Below are 14,555 nucleotides of genomic sequence, written 5' to 3' on the forward strand. Positions count from 1 at the left end.
GGCAAACAGCAGGGGGGACAAGGGCCTCGTTCACGATATAGTCTAAAGTACCCCGACCGCCGCCGGTTCGTCGAAACACTCGCCACCGGGGCCTGATACAACAATTTGACCCACCCTATGAATTCCTCCCCAAACCCAAATCTGCCTGACACTTCTCACTCCACCCTATCAAAAGCTTTCTCCGCGTCCATTGCCGCTACCACTCCTGCGTCCCCACCCTCCAAGGGCATCATGGTCACATTCGGAAGCCTCCGCACATTCGTATTCAGCTGCCTGCCGTTCACAAACCCCGTCTGATCCTCATGAATCACTCCCGGGATACAGTCCTCAATCCTAGTGGCCAAGATCTTGGCCAACAGCTTGGCATCCACATTAAGGAGCGAAATCGGCCTATAGGAGCCACATTGCAGCAGGTCCTTATCACGCTTGAGGATAAGCGAGATCAGAGCCTGCAACATCGTCGGGGGAAGGATTCCCTTTTCCTTAGCCTCGTTAAAAGTTCTCAACAGCAATGGGCCCAAAAGCTCTGAGAATTTCCTATAGAACTCTACGGGAAACCCATCCGGCCCCGGGGCCTTGCCCGCCTGCATACTCCCCAACCCCTTAATTAGTTCCTCCATCTCAATCAGGGCCCCCAATCCCTCTACCCGCCCTTCCTCCTCCACCTTTGGAAACCTCAGTTGGTCCAGGAACTGCCTCATCCCCTCCCCTCCCTCCTGGGGTTCTGACTCGTATAATTTACCATAAAAGTCCTTAAAGACCTCATTTATCTTAGCTGAGCTCAGCACCATGTCGCCCACCCCCCATCTCTAATTCCCCCAATCTCCCTAGCCGCCTCCCTCTTCCGCAGCTGATGCGCCAGCATCCGACTTGCCTTCTCCCCATACTCATACACTACTCATACACTACTCCCTGTACCTTCCTCAACTGGGTCTCAGCCTTCCCCATGGTTAACAAGTCAGACTCCGTTTGAAGGCTCCGGCGCCTTCAACAACCCCTCCTCGGGGGATTCCGCATACATCCTATCCACCCTCAGTATCTCCCCCACCAACCTCTCCCTCTCCATCCTCTCCCTTTTCTCCCTGTGGGTCCTGATTGAAATTAGCTCCACCCTGACCACTGCCTTCAGCGCCTCCCAGACCTCCCCATTATCATTGGCCTCCACATATCTTTGGATGCACCTCCGGACCCGCCCACAGACTTCCTCGTCCCCAGTAGTCCCACATCCATTCTCCACAGCGGGCGGTGGCCTCTCTCCTCCCCCATCCCCAACTCCACCCAGGGCAGGGCATGTTCCGAGATCGCAATGGCCGAGTACTCCGCCCCCTCCACTCTCGGAATTAGCGCCCTGCTTACCACGAACAAATCTTCCCGCGAGTAAGCGTTGTGTACATGGGAGAAGAAGGAAAACTACTTTGCCCTTGGCCTGGCAAATCTCCACGGATCCACTTCCCCCATCTGGTCCATGAACCCCCTCAGGACATTGGCCGCTGCCGGCCTCTTACCCAACCTCAATCTAGACCGGTCCAGCGTCGTGTCCAGGACCGTATTAAAGTTCCCCCACCACATTACCAAACTACATGACTCCAGATCCGTAATCCGGCTCAGCATCCGCTTCATGAACCCTGCATCGTCCCAGTTCGGAGCATACACATTCACTAGCACCACCCGGGCCCCCTGCAGCCTGCCACTCACCATAACATAACAACCCCCCTTATCTGACACAATACCCACCGCCTCAAATGCCACTCGCTCACTCACCAAGATTGCGACCCCCCTGTTCTTCACATCCCCGAACAGGCGCCGGAATGTGGCGACTAGGGGCTTTTCACAGTAACTTCATTTGAAGCCTACTTGTGACAATAAGCGATTTTCATTTCATTTCTTTTTTCATCCAGTCCTGCGTGAAAAACCTGTCCCACCCATCCCTTCCTCAGCCTGGTTTGATCCGCGACCTTCAGGTGCATTTCCTGTAGCATGGCTACATCTGCCGTTAGCCCCTTTAAGTGCGAAAACACCCGGGACCTCTTGAAGGCCCATTCAGGCCTCTCATGTTCCACGTGATCAGCTGGATCGGGGGGCTACCCAACCCCCATCCCCCTCCCCCCCCCCCCCCCCCCCCCCGCCATCTAGCCATCTCCTTTTTTAGGCCAGCCACATGCCCACGCCAACCGCACCCTCCAGCCCCCTAGGCGGAGGCTCCCCGCCCGACTCTCCCTATTACCATCAATTCCCTCTCAGTCAGCACAGCAGCAACCCAGTCCCGGCCCCCCCAAATCCCCCTCCCCCAGCCAAGCAACAGCTTAACCCCCCTGCCCCACCATTACACTCCTGTAAGTCAGCTGAATCATGCTGACCCCGGCCGCTCCCGCCTCTACCTCCAATCCTCCAGTGGATTCCCCATCCAAATCTCCAGCCCCCTCCACCTAAGTGGGGTAGAGAAAGTCCCTACACCCCGCATGAACCAATGCGGACATCGAACACAGAACCGTCCCACGCGTCAGGTACCATCCCCACCATTTTGCGGGTAAAACCGCGCTCCCTGCCTGGGCCGACCCCACCCCCTGTGACGCAGCTCCTCTCAACTGCGACCTCACCCAAATCCCCGAGGGCACGGGGCCACAAAGACACAAGAAAACGTGAGGAAAACCCCACCCAAATACCGCCCCATCCCCCTCACCAACAACCCCCATAACATACTGCAATCCATTAACTCGAGTCCAACTTCTCATTCTTGATGAAAGTCCACGCCTCATCCGGCGTATCAAAATAATGGTGTCGGTCCTGGTATGTGACCCACAGCCTCACTGGCTGTAGCAGCCCAAACTTCACCCCCTTCCCGTCGAGGACCGCCTTGGCCCGATTGAATCCTGCACGCTTCTTGGCCAGCTCTGCACTCCAGTCCTGATAAATCCGGATCTCGGTGTTCTCCCACCTGTTGCTCCGCTCCTTCTTCGCCCATCGCAGGCCACACTCCCTGTCGGTGAAGCAGTGGAACCTCACCACCACCGCCTTCGGCCTCCTCGCCAGGATCCTGTGCGCCCCATCCAGCTCCAGGGGCCTCAGTAAGGCTCCCGTGCCCAACAGCGTACTCAGCATCGTAGCCACATACGCCTCAGCTACCGACCCCTCCATGTCCTCAGGGAGATCCAGAATCCGCAGGTTCTGCCTCCTCGACCTATTCTCCAGGTCCTCGAACTTCTCCTGGCATTTTTTGTGCAGCGCCTCGTGAGCTTCCACTCTGACCACCAGGCCCAGAATCTCGTCCTCATTATCAGAGGCCTCCTGCTTCACCTCCTTTATCGCCATCCCCTGCATCTTCTGGGTCTCCACCAGCCTTTCAATCAACGCCTTCATAGGGGCCAACATCTCCGCCTTCAAGTCAGCAAATCTACTTCTTAAAAACTCCGGCTGCTCCCGAGACCACTGGGCCCACACTGCCTGATCACCGCCTGCCGCCATCTTGTTTTTTCACGCCCGTTCTCTCTTCTCTAAAGCCACTTTTTTGACCGCTCCACTCCTGGTCCACTCCATACAGTGCTGGGGGACCCTCACTGTTTCCTACCCACACCGGGAATCGTCGTCCAAATGCCGCTGGAGCTTCTTAAAAGGGCCCAGACTTCCGTTATCGGCGGGAGCTGCCGACCGTGCAACCTACCTAGGCATAGCCGCAACCGGAAGTCTTGTAAACAGGCAGTCTTAGTGACAGCACAGACATGAGTCCAGAGATGTGCAAGTTAGGTGGATTGGCCATGCTAAATTGCCTTAGTGTCCAAAAAGGTTAGATGGGGTTACGGGGATAGGGTGGAGGTGTGGGCTTAGGTGGGGTGCTCTTTCCGAGGGCTGGTGCAGCTCAATGGGCCGAATGGCCTCCTTCTGTACTGTAAATTCAATGAGGTCAGAAGCTCATATTGGGATCAAATGTGAAACCAAGTTTACAAAGAGACTGGCTAAGTCGCAGACTGTTGCCAGGGAGAGGGATAGAGCCGGTATGTCAGGAATGGAGATTGGAGCAGGGACCGAACAGTGGATTCAGTCTTCTCCATATATGATTGAAGTTATTTAGTAAACAGGAAGAGAACCAGAATGGGCCCTGAGTCTGATATCCGGTACAACTTAGTTCGAGAGGAAGAACGAAGGAAACCCTGGAAGATTTGGAGAAACGCGCTTCGCAATTACTCATCAAATCTCCACACAGTCAGTTCTGGACACAAGGTTCACAACTGTTATTCTGTCTGCTCAGTCAGGGTGATTCAGATTAATGTCTGTCACAAGTCATAAATGAAGTGACTTATGAAGCATATTCTTATCTCTAATTATATAACTTTGGTAAAAGGATGCAGAAATAATGATCTAATACTTTATTTGGATTTCAGCCCCAGGGAGGAGGGAGTGTGTGGGACGGGGATTTACAGCTTTGGGGAAAGAAGTGAGAAAAAAATGTTCCCCAGAAACTGGAATTGTCTGTTCTGAATTTCTATCCTGTACTGATAGTGTGACCTTTGTAAACTCCCTTTCCAGGGCATTAGGAGAGGATTTTCAGACATGAAACAAACCAAATATCACATTAAGATCCAACAGTGTCACTTAATTGATCAGGACCTGAATATCCTCAGACTATGAATGTGAAATGAAAAATGTTTGTTCGGTTTGTGGGAAAATATTTCAAACATCAGTGTGACTGGAAAAGCACCGAGACACACACGCACTTGAGTGAGTGTTCCGGTGAACTGACTGTGGAAAGAGTTTTAACCAGTTACAGCCTGAAAAAACACACCATTCACTAAGGGGAGAAACCATACATGTGTTCTGTGTGAGGACCAAGCTTCATTTGATTGTCTAAAGAGGAAATGCACAAAGACACTGACTCCATGGAGATACCGTGGAAACAGAGATTGTGGACATTGGATGTTCAACAGTTCAATGAGAATCGAGCCAAAGGAGCAAAGGGTAAGTATCAGAGACAAGTTGAGCTCTGAGAGAGCATGATGGGAGATAGCAGGAAAAGAGGGAAAAGATGTGAGTTCAAAATTTGGACAAAAAGGACTTTCGAGGCAATTTTACTGAGTGGTTTCGTGGAAGACGAGCAGCAGAATCAGCTGATCGGATTGTTTCAATGGCTGGGGTTTTCCAGTCCTTCCTGCTGGCTGGATCTTCCAGTCCCACAGATCTCTCAGTCTGCTGTTCCGGTTCACTGATTGTCTCATTGGGTTCGCTGTACGCCTCTTGGGGTCTGTGAAAGAACTCCCGGAACCTCATTCGTCTGATGAATTCTCTGGAGCGGAAAAACTGCGACATCATCTTTGCAGCCTTCAACACGTTATCAATGAAGACGAACATCTTGCCAAGGCCCCCCCCCCCCCCACTACTTGCTTTCAAACAACCGCGCAACCTCAAACAGACCATTGTTTGCAGCAAACAACCTCTGCAAGATGTGCCAGATCATCAACATGGGTACCACCATTACTCACAGGAACACCACCCATCAGGTACGCGGTACATACTCGTGCGACTCGGAACGTTGTCTACCTCATACACTTCAGGTAAGGATGTCCCGAGGCGTGGCAGATTGGCGAGACCATGCAGACACTGGATGAAATTACTGTGAAAAGCCCCTAGTCGCCACATTCTGGCACCTGTTTGTGTAAGCGGGTACAGGAATTGAACCCGCGCTGCTGGCCTTGTTCTGCATCACAAACTAGCTATCTAGCGCACTGAGCAAAACCATTACGTGACATTCGCCAAGTAGGAATGTTCCCTTCCAGTCGGGGAACACTTCTGCAGCCAAAGGCAATCAGCCTCTGATCTTCAGGTAAGCATTCTTCAAGGCAGCCTTCAGGACACACGTCAATGCAGAATCGCTGAACAGAAACTGATAGCCAAGTTCCGCACACGACTACGGCCTCAACCGGGACCTTGGATTCATGTCACATTCCATTCACCCCCCACCATCTGGCCTGGGCTTACGAAATCCTACCAACTGTCCTGGCTTGATGCAATTCACACCTCTTTAACCTGTGATTATCCCTCTCTCCAGTCGCACCGCCTGGACCTGTAAAGACTTAATTACCTGCAAAGACTCGCATTCAAAGTTCCATCTCGCATCATTGAATTTTTCTATATGTGTTTGTGGAACCCACCTCTTCAGTCACCTGTGAAAGGAGCTGCGCTCCGAAAGCTAGTGATTCGAAACAAACCTGTTGGACTTTAACCTGCCGTTGTACGACTTCTTACCGTGCCCACTGTCCGTGTGGAGTTTGCACATTCTCCCTGTGTCTGCGTGCGTTTCACCCCCACAACCCAAAGATGTGCAAGTTAGGTGGATTGGCCACGCTAAATTGCCCCCCCCCCCAAATTAAAAATAAATAAATAAATGAGAAGCATTTAATGCTTCTGCCAGTTTCAAACATTTTGCACGTTAGGCGAATGTGATGACTGCTACACTACAGAAACAGCTGGCAGCACAGTACCCAGTGGCCCTGTGCAACGTTCAACTGCACAGTCTTGCTGCAGATTTCAATGGTTCGGCTGGGAGGCCAGGTCACTTATTACATGAAGACACCTGTTCCTTTAAAACAGATGACTCAACTTGTAAGACCATAAGATATAGAACTTACATTGAACTTCAGCATTTGTTCAGTAAATATCTAACGGAATAATGCTCTCTGTTCAATCATTAATGCCTCATTCTTATCTTCCTACAGAAAATTTCCCCCGATTTTACTCAATATTTGTTTCATTATTCAATGTTGAACATCAGTATATTTATTTGTTATATATGACTTCATTTTCAATTGAATAGCTCTCAAGTCTTCACTCTGAATAACTCTGAAATATGCACCATTGAATTGCAAACATGACTGATCAAGAAAAGAAAGCTTGTCACTGGGTAATTAAAATCCCATGAATCTTTGTTCAGTTTGACCTCAGACAGCTTTTGAACAAAGTCAAACATAATTAAATGGTAGTGACTTGAGAATTGTCTGTTGCATATATTTGACCCCTCTGTGTTTTGGTGTGAAACATTCTGCAGCCTAAATACCGTTCATGTATAAGAAAGGAGGGGTGACAGCAAATCCACACTGAGCCTGGATTTCCTCATCTCCCTGAGTGGCTTTTCCTGTTTCTCCATCATTAAGGCCGAATCTTTCAAAAAGGTGTTTCAGTTAAATCTCTGCTATTTCCTTCAATTCAGTTCTGTCTATATGAGCACACATCACCATTCGATATGTTTTGAGTGCTGATTAAAATGTTAATCTGCGTCTACAAAGTCATTAACTTCTTTTGTGAACTGAGCAAACTGCCAAGATCTGCACTTTGTTTTTTCGTGTATGGAACGATCTGTCTAGACTGTACGCAGAACAATACTTTTAACTGTATTCGGTACACGAGACAATAAATCAAATCCAATCAAAGAGACAGTTTCTTACTCGTCTTCAGATTGAACAATGAGCCTTCTAAAAAATTAAAAATGGGAGATGGGGGTCAGTGGCTGGACCAGCATTGACTGCTCATTCCAATTGCCCTTGAACTGCGTGTCTTGTGAGGCTATTTCAGGGGGCACTTACAAATCAACCACAACATTGCTGTGGATCTGGAGTCACGTGTAGGCCAGGCCTCGTAAGGAGAGCAGATTTCCTGAAGGACATTAGTGAACCAGACGGGTTTTTACAACAATCCACAATGTCATCATTAGACTTTTAATTTGAGACTTTTATTCAATTTCAATATCTGTCGTAGCCATATTCGATCCCAGATCCCCAGAGCATTAACCTGGGTCTCTGGATTACTAGCCCAAATATTCTTGGCAGAATATGATGTCTTGTAACTTCTCAAAAATATGAAGCAATTTATTTTTTCAAACAAATTCTGATAGCTCTGCAGTTTCTGGAAACATTTTGGTTGATAATGTTATTTTAAAAAAAATAAAGATCTAGTCTTTATAATATCATTACCTAATACACCAATTCACCAATGATAATCAATGTTCATGACTGAATAATCATTAATTTAATTATTATTTTTTGCTATGAAATCAATATATAGTTGATATAGAAAAGGTACAGAAGGTGAAATGGTTGCAGGAAGTCACATGTTTGAGGTATAAAAGGGCTTCCTTGACCTTGTTACTAATGGCAGTGAATATACTATGAAAATAACATTTTAAAAACTAAATGTGATTACACATGCGTACTTACAACTTCCTACATTACAACAGTGATTATGATTCAAAAGTACTCCATTGGCTTTAAAACACTTTTGGAGGTCCAGTGGGAGTGAGGTTTTATAGAAATGTACACTTGTTCTAATTGTTCGCAAACTAGGGATATATTACACTCGGTGTCCTCATCCGAATCACTGATAAAGAGTGAGTCTTAATTTTGTGTAATAATCATGGTATTGACACCATTTTGAATACTCTGTGAAACTCCAGACACACATATGCACAATTATTTGTTGTAAAACACAGCGGGTTGTTGTGATTTGGAATGCACTGTCTATAAATGGTGCTGGAATCTCATTGGACTGTAACTTCCAAAAGGGAATTTGGTATATTCTGAAAAAGAAAACAAAATAGTCGAACTTTGTGATTAAATGGGTCGCTGTACAAAGAGCTGGCATGGGAAAAGTGGGCCAAATAGACTCCTCTATGCTCCAGGAGCCTTGTGTACATGTAAAACGAGTGGTAACGACCTGGAACCTACTGCCTATGTGGGTAGGAGATGCAGAGATGACGGAAGGATTTCAATTGGACAGGCACTGAGAGAAATAAACCTACAGGGATTCGGGGATAGAATGGGGCAATGGACAGACTGGCTTCCTCCACAGGGAGCCGACACCGTCCCAAAGGGCTGAATGGCCCCATTCCCCACCCTCCAGATGCTGTGATCTCAGGAGAGAAATTCAGCTGCTCCAGTCTCTCCAACTAACTGGAGTCCCTTATCCCTGGTCCCATTCTTGTAAATGTCCTCTCCACCCTCTCAGAACTTCACATCTTCCTTTAGTGTGGGGCCCATCTAGGATTCCATTCTAGAGGGATAGAATTGAAAAGCATGGAGGAAATGTTCAACTTGTTTAGAACCAGGGTGAGGCTATACCGGGAGCACTGTCCACATTGGCGATCTCCATTTAGATAAAGGAAATAAGAGGCACTGGAGAAGGTGCAAAAAAGATTCATAATATACAGAACTGAGAGCATTTAACACTCAGGAAAGGCTGAGACTTTTTTTCTGGGAAAGAGAAGATTGATGGAAATCTTTAAGATTATACCCAGGAGTGGTGAGAATGTGCAACTTGCTACCACAGCGAGTGGTTGAGGTGAACAGCATGAATACATTGAACAGAAAGCTAGATACATACACGAGGGAGAAAGGAATAGAGGGAGATGCTGATGGGGGAGATGTAAAGGGGTGGGCGGAGGATCATGTGGAGCATAAACACTGACAGACCATGGCTACCCTCAGCCGTTATGGGAATTTAACCTGTGCTGTTGATGTCACTCAGCACAAACCAGCCATCCAGCCAACTGAGCTAACCGATCCCAATGTAAATCTGTAATAATTCCGTAAATATTAGTGATTGCCTGTCTCCCACCATACTATTTAATGTAGTTTCCCAGTGCACCTCAGACAACTTGCCCCTCATAACCTGATAGTTTGCTTCTGTGAGAAGCACCCAGATAAATTAAACAAAAGAACAATGTAACCACCACAGCCCATCTTCATGGCAATGTGGCATGATTTTGGGGGTTTCCAAACAGAAATGGTAATGAAACATCTTCTAACCTCCAAACACTCTTTCGCTCTGATCCTTATGGAATGTGCAACCAAATATTAGCTTGAAGGCTCAGAGAGAATCAGCCCACTGGAGGCGAAGTCGTGAGACCGGCCAGTCCAGCAGAAAGAAACCCTCTGACCATCCCCATTTACCAACAGAATAAACAAAATGCAGTCCTGGATGTAATTGAGAACAGAAACAATAACAGCAGAATCCAATCCCTGTAATCACTTGTGAACCTGTTGGTGTTTCAGAAAGTGCGATGAATTACAAAATCCCATCGCACGTTGAGAGCAGGTGAATGGCCTCTCCCCAGTATGAACTCCCTGGTGTGACTGCAGACGGCACAGCCGAGTCGATAGCGCAAATAAACGTAAGCCGGTGTGAGATAATCGGGATTATGGAGACATGGCTGCAGGATGACCAGGGATGGGAATTTAATATATTCAGTATTTAGGAAGGACAGACAAAAAGGAAAAGGCAGTGGAGTGGCAGTGCTGGTTAAAGAGGAAATTAATGCAATAGTGAGGAAGGATATTAGCTCTGACAACGTGCAATCTGTATGGGTAGAGCTGAGAAACACCAAGGGGCATAAAAAAATAAGTGGGCATCGTATATAGATCCCCAAACTGCAGTGGTGATGTTGGGAATGGCACAAAACAGGACATTAGGCTGATTGGAAAAGTATCTGTAGGTATGTGAAGAGAAAAGATAGGTGAAGACTAATGTACATTCCTTACAGTCAGAAACAGGGGAATGTATAATGGGGAACAAAGAAATGGGTAAGCAAATAAATACATAATTTGGTTCTGTCTTCACAAATGGGGGCTTTGACTCTGAAGTTCCTGCAGATTGGAGGGTGGCTTATGTAACCCCACTATTTAAAAAGGGAGATAGAAAGAAAACAGGGAATAATAGACCAGTAAGCCTGACATTGGCAGTAGGGAACATTCATGGATTTATGAAGGGGAAATCATGCTTGACAAATCGACTGGAATTCTTCGAGGGGTAGAGTTGACGAGGGGGAGCAAGTGGATGTGGTATATTTGGACTTTCAGGTGGCTTTTGACAAAGTCCTGCATAAGAGATTAGTGTGTAAAATTAAAGAACATGGGATTAGGGGTAGTGTATTGAGATGGATAAAAAACTGGTTGGCAGACAGGAAACAAACAGCAGGAATTAATGGGTCTTTTTCAAATTGGCAGGCAGTGACTATTGGGGTAACCGCAGGGGTCGGTGCTAGGACCTCAGATATTCACAAGATATATTAATGATTTTTCTTTTTAAATTTATAGTACCCAATTTTTTTTTCTAATTAAGGGGCAATTTAGTGTGGCCAATTCACCTACCCTGCACACCTTTGGGTTCTGGGGGGTGAGACCCGCGCAGCGAAGGTTTACCAGACTGATTCCTGGGATGGTGGAATTGACGTACAAGAGATTGAATCAGTTAGGATTGTATTCACTGGAGTTCAGAAGAATGAGGGATCTCAGAGAAACCTGTAATATTCTAAAAGGACTTGACCGGGGAGATGCAGGATCGATTTCCCCGATGGTGGGAGTAAACAGAACCAGAGGTCGCAGTCTGAGTATATGGGGTAGATCATTTAGACAGAGATGATGAGCAATTTCTTCAACCAGAGAGTGGTGAGCCTGTGGAATTTGTTCCACAGGAAATAGTTGAGGCCAATACATTGTATGTTTTCAAGAAGCAGTTAGATATAGCACTTAGAGCGAAGGGAATCAAAGGATAAGGAGGGGAAAGCGGGATTAGGCTATTGAGTTGGATGATGAGCCATGATCATAATGAATGGCAGAGCAGGTGCGAAGGGCCAAATGGTCTCCTCCTGCTCCTATTTTCTATGTTTCTATGTAATCCCTTCCCACACTAAGAGCAGGTGAATGGCCCAGTGTGAACTCGCTGGTGTGTCTGCAGACTGGATAAATCACTGAATCTCTCCCCACATTGAGAGCAGGTGAATGACGTCTCCCCGGTGTGAACTCGCTGGTGTGTTTGCAGACTGGATAAATCACTGAATCTCTCCCCACACTGAGAGCAGGTGAATGGCCTCTCCCGAGTGTGAACCTGCTGATGTTTCCGCAGGTTGGATAAAGCACGGAATCTCTGCCCACACTGAGAGCAGATGAATGGCCTCTCCCCAGTGTGAATTCGCTGGTGTGTCTGCAGACTAGATAACTGTGTGATTCCTTTCCCACAGACGGAGCAGGTGAATGGCCTCTCCCCAGTGTGAACGCGCTGGTGTCTCTGCAGGTGGGATAACTGTGTGAATCCCTTCCCACACTGAGAGCAGGTGAATGGCCTCTCCCCAGTGTGAATTTTCTGATGCTTCAGCAGGGCGGATGAATCAATGAATCCCTTCCCACACTGAGAGCAGGTGAATGGCCTCTCCCCAGTGTGAACTCGCTGATGTTTCCGCAGGACGGATGAATCAATGAATCCTTTCCCACACTGAGGGCAGGTGAACGGCCTCTCCCCAGTGTGAATTTGCTGGTGTTGCCGCACGGCGGATGAATCAATGAATCCCTTCCCACACTGAGGGCAGGTGAACGGCCTCTCCCCAGTGTGAATTCGCTGATGTTGCCGCAGGGCAGATGAATCAATGAATCCCTTCCCACATTGAGAGCAGGTGAATGGCCTCTCCCCAGTGTGAATTCGCTGATGTTTCCGCAGAGTGGATGAATTAATAAATCCCTTCCCACACTGAGAACAGGTGAACGGCCTCTCCCCAGTGTGAATTTGCTGATGTTTCCGCAGGTTGGATGAATCAATGAATCCCTCCCCACACTGAGAGCAGGTGAATCGCTTCTCCCCAGTATGAACTCGCTGGTGTGACTGCAGGCTGGATAAATCAGTTAATCCCTTCCCACACTGAGAGCAGGTGAAAGGCATCTCCCCAGTGTGAACTCGCTCGTGTCTCTGCAGGTTGCCTAATCGAGTGAATCCCTGCCCACACTGAGAGCAGGTGAACGGCCTCTCCCCAGTGTGACTGCGTCGATGAATCTCCAGCTCAGATGGGCATCTGTATCCCTTCCCACAGTCCGCACATTTCCACGGTTTCTCCATGTTGTTGGTCTCCTCCAGATTGGACAATCAGTGGAAGCCTTGTCGAGACACAGAACATGTGCACTGTCTCTCCCCACTGTGGTATGATGTTTTTTCAGGCTGTGTAACTGGTTAAAGCTCTTTCCACAGTCAGTTCAATGGAACACTCTCACGCAGGTGTGTGTTGCGTGGGTCTTGGTGCTTTTCCAGTCACACTGTTGTTTCCACAGTCCATTCACTGGAACACTCTCACGCGGGAGTGTGGTGTGTGGGTCTCGGTGCTTTTCTAGTCACAATCATGTTTATAATCTTTTGAAGCCGACAGATTGGACATTTCTCCTTCTCGCCAATGATATTCAGAACCCGACGATATCTAGTTCAGAAGGAATCGAGTGAGTTTGTCACATCGAGACGTGATGTTTGAGATTTCTGTCTATAATTCCTCCTCTTCCGATATCCTTTAAAAACAATTTACAAAAGTCATCGGTTAGTACAGGATAGAAATTCAGAACAGACAATTCTAGTTCCGATGAAACATTATTTCCTCTCTCATTCTCCAAAAGCTGTAAATTTCCATCCCACACAATCACCCTCCATTCTCACTCTGTTGCACCTAATATTTACCCTCCCAATTCTCCTGAAGGGCTGATTCATGTTGACTGACAGATCCAAGCTCAGCTCAATGCTTCCTGACCAGGACACAGAGATTATAATAGGAACAAGTAGGCTATTCAGCCCACTGCGTCTGCTCAACCATTCAATGCGATCCTTGGCCTATCTATCCCTCGATATCTTCAATATCTAGAAACCTATCAATATTTGTCTTGAACATACTTGGGGACTGAGGCTGCACATTCCTCTGGGGTAGAGAATTCCAAAGCTTCACCACATCCTCGAGTGAAGAAATCCCTCCTCATCTCAGCTTTCACTCTATTTTCCCCATAACCCTTCACTCCATTGCCAATAAAATATCTGTCAAACTTGTGCTTCAATATATTCAATGACCCCCAGATACAACTGATCCCTGTGGAAGAGAAATCCAAAGACTAAAAACCTCTGATGGAAGTGTGTAACCTTCCTCTTCATTCACCTGATTAAGAAACTGCCCTCTGAAAACTCGTGATACCAAATAAACCTGTTGTTGTCAGACTTCCGGAGCCCAGCCCCGTCCAACGCGCCATCTCCACATTCTGAACAATGGGGAACAAGCTCCTCCCACTCATTCAAACATCGCCCCCGACAAAGATGACACACGCGCATGCGCCCTGATGTACATCCAATAAAGATGGCGGCCGTTAACTCGAGCCGAAGATGAGGAGCTGCAACCCCGCTCGGTACAAACTCGGTCCCGTAAACTATTCCGAGGTTTACGATTGCAACAGCTTTACACAACGTTTCCGCCCACTCCCGCGATTTCTTGCTTCCTCCATCGTTTTAAATGCCTATTACCGATTTCGAAAATGAAAAAGCCGCCCTTCTGCACCGCCATTACCCACACTGCGCATGCTTCAATCGCAGCGGACCCGCCCCTCATTCACTCCGATTGGTTGCAAGACCAGCCGCTCCCATTCGGTACTTCAGCCCCGCCCCTGCTATTGGACCAGGGCTGCCGCCAATTATCCGGGCATTGTGACAGTTGGAGACGGCGAGAGCGGCTGATTGATCAATAATAACATTGTTTCACATTGGGCTCCGCAGCGCACTCGGGATTTGTA

General features: G+C 47.7%; 1 protein-coding gene across 1 annotated transcript; it reads right to left on the reverse strand.

Annotated features, from left to right (window-relative positions):
- Positions 1 to 7,692: 7,692 nt before the first annotated feature.
- Positions 7,693 to 14,352, reverse strand: LOC140419345 (uncharacterized). The gene is made up of 2 exons (XM_072503212.1): positions 13,931 to 14,352; positions 7,693 to 13,298 (listed from the first exon to the last, which is right to left on the reverse strand). Exon 2 carries the CDS (start codon positions 12,859 to 12,861, stop codon positions 11,665 to 11,667), a length of 1,197 nt encoding a protein of 398 aa, XP_072359313.1. The 5' UTR covers positions 12,862 to 13,298; positions 13,931 to 14,352; the 3' UTR covers positions 7,693 to 11,664.
- Between the last annotated feature and the right edge of the window lie 203 nt (positions 14,353 to 14,555).

The sequence above is a fragment of the Scyliorhinus torazame genome, chromosome 5 (assembly GCF_047496885.1).
Source record: "Scyliorhinus torazame isolate Kashiwa2021f chromosome 5, sScyTor2.1, whole genome shotgun sequence".
Classification (NCBI taxonomy): Eukaryota; Metazoa; Chordata; class Chondrichthyes; order Carcharhiniformes; family Scyliorhinidae; genus Scyliorhinus; species Scyliorhinus torazame.